The following is a 7,006-nucleotide window of genomic DNA, read 5'->3' as shown; positions in this document are numbered from 1 at the left end:
GATCCCCTGGGACTGGAGTTACAGACAGTTGTTAGCTGCCATGTGGGTGCTGGGATTTGAACCCGAGTCTTCTGCAAGTGCAACCAGTGTTCTTACCCGCTGAGCCATCTCTCCAGCCCCAGTTTACTGTACTCTTGTCATTAAATCTTCAAACCCATCTGTACCTCCTCTTTTTCCCCCGGAGAGCTTGCCTGTTTGTCAGTGGTGGGAGACCCTCCTCGTTGAGCAGTGCTCACCTCTGTGTGTGAATACTGCTTTATGTGCCCAGTCTGACACTGTGTTCCTTGCAGGTCATAAAGAAGGAAACTGGATTTTGGAGAGACTTTGGATTTGGGATGACTTGTCAGTATCGGTCAGACTTCATCAACATAGGTGAGACAAAGCTGTGTGTCTACTGCCCCCTGGAGGCCACTGTCCTGCAGGCCCTGAGCAAATTCTGCAGGTTTCCCTGGTAAAGGTGCTGCCAATATCCTAAGAAAGGCTATTCCTGGGCCACAGGAGGACCCTGTGCCATGCACCTGCCCCTGTCAGACACACCAGGTACCACTCAGGAGTTCACGAAGGCAACATTAGGGAAAGTTCTGTGATACCTTCTCCCATGTGGGTACTTGCTGTGGAGCCCTGTTCTGGAGGATCCTGAGCCTCTAGTAAGGGAATAAGGTTAAAAGGGGGAGTCTAGGAAAAAGGTGCTCCCGGGGAGTCTGGGGAAAGGGTGCTCCCGGGGAGTCTGGGGAAAGCACACAGAAAAGACCCAAGTTTCTCTCTGCTAAACCTTTGAGGGTCTAAATGTTACATTAAGCCTTGAGCATGCAGTTGTCATCATCAAGGCGTGTAGACACATACGCAAACACATAGACCCACAGATATACATGTATATATAGGAAGACACATAGATAAGCACAGACACATGCACATAATGACACACATGCACAAACACATCCACGCAGACATGCATGCATAAACCCAGACACACAGAGACACATGCACACAGTTACATACACAGATATGCATGCACATGCAGACACACATGCAGAGAGGCACACGCAGACATACACAAAATGACACACATATGCACACAGAGACATGCATGTACACACACATCCACACAGTTGCACATGGACAAAGAGAGATGCATGCATGCAGTTATATACATAGATATGCATGGACACGGATGTACATACAGAAGCACACATGAAAATGGAAAATGTACACGGTCACACATGTCCACCCATACATGTGTATACACAGACGTATACATCAAATATATACAAATACATATGAGCATACCTATGGGGTTTTAGAACTCAAAAAGGAAAAGCCCATGGGTTTCCACAGAATAGAACAAAGCTCTCGCAGACAATGGGGACTCTACAGGTATCACAGCAAGTAGAAGATGAAGAATGGATTGGAATATACATGACTAGGGCAAGAAGGAACAGGCCAGAAACCTTGACTTGGGCTCTGAGAGGCCAGGGAAGTCCTACATTTCAGAGACATGAAGGCATGTCTCCTCCCCAGGACTCCCCGGTACGCATCCTGCTCTCTCCATGTCTTCCCCCTCAGACCCGGGCCTGAAGCTTCCCATCTTGAAACTAGACAGCAGGAGCAAGCCCAGGTTTGTTCTGTGAAGCGCAGAGACCATAGAACCCTATGGAAATCACCGGACTAAAACGAAAAGGGTGTCAAACAACGTGAAGTCAAAGCCCCGTCAGAGGCAGCGGAGCACCAGGGTCCTGAGCTTGAGTGGCAGGTGGCAGGAGCTGACAGCAGCTGACCTTTGACATCTCTAAGAAAAATATTCATAGACCACTATGTGCAAGTCACATTTCCCGAAATAACATTTTAAAAAATCTTCTTTATATTTCTTGTTCAAGAAATTCTTGTTCCCTCCCTCTTTCTGCAGAAGGTGATTTTGTGACGTGATGGCATGTGTGTTTATCAAATTTGGATTCATATTACACTGAGCTCTCCTAAAGATGTCACTGTATTTGCAAAGGGAGACACGGAGAGCTGGGAAGGGCTCAGAAAGCCACTGCTGTGACTGCAGAGCCTTTGCGTCCCATTAGATGCACTTTGTCATTGTGTTCTTATTTGCAAGTGTCTTGTGTTCCTTGTATTTAACAAGAGATGATGATCATAACAGTAAATCAATTTCAGTTGAGCAAGCACAGCACTAATTACTAATTACTACCTGGTTCAGTTATGACACCTACTTCCTTTATAGATTAAAAAACTCTAAAATTCAGCCAGGCATGACGGCTCATACATGTAGTCCCAGCACTTAGGAGGCTGACTGAGACAGGAGAATTGCAAATTCAAAGCCAGCTTAGGGTACATAACAAGACCCTGTCTCAAAAACAAAAGCAGCACCATAAATTTTGACAAATAGCAACTTTTCCAGGAGAACTTGAGTTCAAATTCTGGCTCCCTGACTCGTGATCCTTTTTCTTGCCTGTGTCTACTGAGGGGCCATAGTCACTCGTAAACATAGCCCAGAGTTGGATGGTTGGGATTTCCAGTGTTTTCTGGTTCCAGCTGGCCCTGATCAGAGCAGCATGTCTCAGGGGAAGGTGGGGGGGGGGCAAATAGCAACTTTTCCAGGAGAACTTGAGTTCAAATTCTGGCTCCCTGACTCGTGATCCTTTTTCTTGCCTGTGTCTACTGAGGGGCCATAGTCACTCGTAAACATAGCCCAGAGTTGGATGGTTGGGATTTCCAGTGTTTTCTGGTTCCAGCTGGCCCTGATCAGAGCAGCATGTCTCAGGGGAAGGTGGGGGGGGGGTGATAAACAAAAGCCAGCTTAGGGTACATAACAAGACCCTGTCTCAAAAACAAAAGCAGCAACTTTTCCAGGAGAACTTGAGTTCAAATTCTGGCTCCCTGACTCATGATCCTTTTTCTTGCCTGTGTCTACTGAGGGGCCATAGTCACTCGTAAACATAGCCCAGAGATGGATGGTTGGGATTTCCAGTGTTTTCTGGTTCCAGCTGGCCCTGATCAGAGCAGCATGTCTCAGGGGAAGGTGGGGGGTTATTGATAAACAGATCACCTCGCTGTGGCTGTTTCTTGTAAGAGTTGAGTGAACCCCCAGGTTAGAGAAGATGAAACAAGGCCAGTGCTGCTCTGGCTCCATTCAGGACCTCATGGGCTTTAGGTTAAGACAGGGCATCTCCTGGGTGTTGTAGTAAATGCCTGTAATCCGAGCATCAGGAGTTCAAAGTTACTCCTGGCTACACAGCAAGTTCAAGGCCAGCCTAGGCCACATGACACCCTCTCTAAGCCAAGCTAAAGGCCTTATTTTACAAAGGTGAGACTTTGGCCAGCAAGGACTGGCCCTGGGAAGAGGTCTGAAGTGAGAGAAGAATTTTCAGTGGGAAAGCTTCGGAACCCATTGTGAGGCTGACTCCTTTAAGATGACCCCAGAGGCCTATGGTGAAGTCCCACATGGCTTTTCAGGACTGCTGACCTAGGAAAGGAAGAATTCTTGCACAGGTGGTTTTTCCGTACAGTAGTTCCCTTTCACCCCTAACCCACTAGGCACCGGGTTTATTCTGCCTGCAATGGCAGAAGGAAGCCACATCCAGGCAGCGCACCGGATTTGCATTGGGAGGTGTCAGTTTTAAAGAGGAATGCCCTTGAAGCTCTTCATCTCAGGCCTGGACTAGTCCATCACCCTGCTGATGGCTCTTTCAAGCAGGCCAATTCTTAGAATCTGTTCACAGTCTATATCAAGAAGCTGGCAGTGTCAGCATGAAGGCCATTCCTATTGGGTGTGTTTATCCAAAGCCTCTGACCCAGATGGACACTGTGAACTTGGATAGATGGATGGTACAGCACCTACCATGAATGCTTCTGTGTGTGTGTGTGTGTGTGTGTGTGTGTGTGTGCATGAGCATGCATGCGTGCATGGGTATGCATATCATGAGAAAAGCTCAGGTATCATCCCTTTGGTGTCATCCACCTTTTCAGTTTTGAGACGGGGTCTCTCAATGGCCTGGAGCTCACCAAGTGGGCTAGGATGACTGGCCAGCAGGCCCCAGGCATCTGCCTCTCTGCCTCTCCAGCACTGGAATTGCAAGCGAGTGACATCATGTCCAGGGTACATGCCTAGATTTTTTTAATGTGAGTTCCAGGGATGAACTTAGGTCCTCATATGCAAAGCAAACACTTTACCATCTGAGCTATCTCCTCAGCCCCATTAAATGCCTGTTGATGAAAAGCCTATGGAAGCTAAGAGAGATTAGGAGATACTTGTGCATGCCACACTATTCAATAGCAAGTTCTCTCCCCGCAGGTGGCTTTGACCTGGACATCAAGGGCTGGGGCGGAGAGGATGTGCACCTGTACCGAAAGTACCTCCATAGCAACCTCATTGTGGTACGCACGCCCGTGCGGGGTCTCTTCCATCTCTGGCATGAGAAGCACTGTATGGACGAGCTGACCCCCGAGCAGTACAAAATGTGCATGCAGTCCAAGGCCATGAATGAAGCATCCCATGGGCAACTGGGGATGCTTGTCTTCCGGCACGAGATAGAGGCTCACCTTCGCAAACAGAAACAGAAGATAAGCAGCAAAAAATCATGAACTCCCAGGCATGAATTTGGGGAGAGATTTTTTTTTTCGCCTTTTGCAATTACTGAAAAAGTGAATGCAACAAGGAATAGACTTCATAAAGGGCAGAAAAAGGAATCTGGCTGATGAGGAGAAGAGATGAGAAGGGACGGAGAGCCTCCAGCTTCTAGCTGGCTCTGTGCAAGGAGAATGAAGACCTCTACTTTGCCTGCAAATGGAGCCCGGATGCACCTGGAGCTGAATGAGGAAGGCAGAATGGTGCGGGGGTGACAAGGTGGCTGGCAATGGCTCTGACTGTGTTTACAACAAACTGAGCTCTGTGGTCTCTGCTTTCAGAAATATTCATGACTTCAGACCAGTTTTGTAAAAAGTTCATTAGAATGAGAGGCAAGCACTTTGCTTCTCCTCCTAGGAATGGTTATGTCAGAAGGCTCTGATGTCCAGGAATGCTAAAATCTCAGAAGACGGCAGAGGACCCCTGCAAAGTGTGCAGGTCTGACATCAGGGTCCTCATGGGGACAGTAAGCCGAATCAAAGGGATCAAGAAAACAAACCATAAATAATTGTGCCATTTCCCCCAAGTGTAACCAAAAATTAACCTTCTCTTCTTGGGTTACCTTTTAACATCTCTATTCATTTAAAAAAATGCACTTTTTTTTTTTTTGCTTGTATGACTTTTTGCTTATTTAATTATTGGTTCGCAGGCCTTAGTAAGAATAGAAGATAACATATATGTTTTATGTTTTTAAAGATTTTTTTTTCTCTTTCTGTTGTTTTCTGAGATGGTCTTGCCATAGAGCAAAGGCTGGCCTTGAACTTGTAATCCTCCTGCCTCAGTCTCTTGAGCGCTGAGATGCTGAGATTCTGAGATTACAGGTGTGCATCCCCTCAACTGGTGGAGAAGATAATTTGAGTGGTGTTAAGAGAACTCTGTTCCAAGCATCTGATTGACAGTGCTTTGGAGGACTTACCTCATTAGGATGTATCCCTCCTTGAGACACAGGTAAAGCTATGTGTGGAGCTACAGAGAGAAAGAGGTATATTAAGAATCATTTTTTCTGAAGAACGTGTTCAAAGAGGAGCAACCAAACACTGGAGAAAAGGAAAAGACACTTTCATCTTAACAGAAAAGGAAACTCATAGTACCTTGGTATATTTAATATAAAATATATTTTGTCCTCCAGAGAAATGGGGACCACTTTCTTACCTGTTTAAATAAACCAAAGTTATGAACTAAACAATCACTTTTCAAAGCAGGGTGCTCTTCCTGTCTTCTGACTTCCATAGGGAAAAAATGTAGAAAAATATATATTTTGTGAAAGATCAGTCCATCAATCCTAGGAGACAAAAGATTTGGCTACATGCTCACTCACTCCAAGCTATGTAGAAGTAACTTAATTATTTTTTAAATTAAGCACTGCTACTCAGTTGCCAAGATGCTTCTGAAACTTGCATTTTATTACACTTTCAAACTGTTTTTAAAAAATAAATATGGTTAACATTGAATGGTTTCTACATCCATGTGAGAATTATTTATTAGCCAGCACCAGATGCACGAATGCTCTCTCCCAACCTGTTTGAACACAGTAAATTCATTGTTTAAAAGCTTCAAGAACATTCGAGCTATGTGTGTATTTAAAAAAAAAAAACTATTGATTTGTACTGGTAGTTTATACAATTTAATTAAAACACAAGACATGAATGAAAGATAGCAGTGCACAGCTAATAAAATATGATTTGTGGGGTTGATTTCTTCTTGGAGTAAGGATGCTGTCTTTAGTTTGGGGAAAACAGTCCTTCGGTGCGTAGACCAAGAGGTTTCATCCTTAGCCGGCTAACAGTTTGGGCTTAATGGCTCAGTTGGGAGGAGGAGTTGTCCTGAGCAATGCTCCGACCTATCTTCCACACACTGAATGCCAGGGGCCTCTCTTACTAGGTTTTGGCAACCAGAGTATCTCTAATTATTGTCAAACAATGGAGGGACAAGAGGTGTGAGTGGTTCAGAACCACTAGGCTAAGATGAAAAAGTTGAACTGTTTATTCCTTCCATTGATGCTAATTTTTAGATGAAATTGAGAGGTGATTTCCAAAACTCTGTCCCACACTGCCCTTGTTATGTTCACATACTCTGGTGATTCTAGAGGCTGGGGAATATGTGACTGTTGTTTCTGAATAGTGGACCTGACATATTTGTCACTGACTTGTATTCTCTTGATGACAGTCTCAGAGTCAGCTCAGCATTGCTAAGCCACATTAAAGTTTTACCTGAATAAATAACTTTTAGTTTTAAGGTCAAGAGTGGTCCCGAACTCTGAGAACCACCTGTTCCTTCAGATGTCTCTCAGGCTTCAATTATACTGTTATTGGAACAGCTTTTTTCAACATGAATTGGAGAAGTAGAAGTTAGGATCCACCCTTATCAGAGAATCTTGCC

The 7,006-nt window shown here is 45.0% G+C and overlaps 1 protein-coding gene across 9 annotated transcripts in view; it reads left to right on the top strand.

Annotated features, from left to right (window-relative positions):
- Positions 1–6,078, top strand: part of Csgalnact1 (chondroitin sulfate N-acetylgalactosaminyltransferase 1) — a 353,381-nt gene extending 347,303 nt beyond the window's left edge. For all 9 annotated transcript variants that reach the window (XM_029554628.1, XM_029554624.1, XM_029554618.1 and 6 more), the window contains 2 exons: positions 291–372; positions 4,295–6,078. In XM_029554628.1, coding sequence (XP_029410488.1) covers positions 291–372; positions 4,295–4,584 — 372 coding nt within the window. In that variant the 3' untranslated portion in view covers positions 4,585–6,078. The remainder of the gene's footprint in view (positions 1–290; positions 373–4,294) is intronic.
- Positions 6,079–7,006: the final 928 nt, after the last annotated feature.

Source organism: Nannospalax galili, unplaced genomic scaffold (assembly GCF_000622305.1).
Source record: "Nannospalax galili isolate Female #2095 unplaced genomic scaffold, S.galili_v1.0 scaffold291, whole genome shotgun sequence".
NCBI lineage: Eukaryota > Metazoa > Chordata > Mammalia > Rodentia > Spalacidae > Nannospalax > Nannospalax galili.
This window is presented reverse-complemented; position numbering and strand designations above follow the sequence as displayed.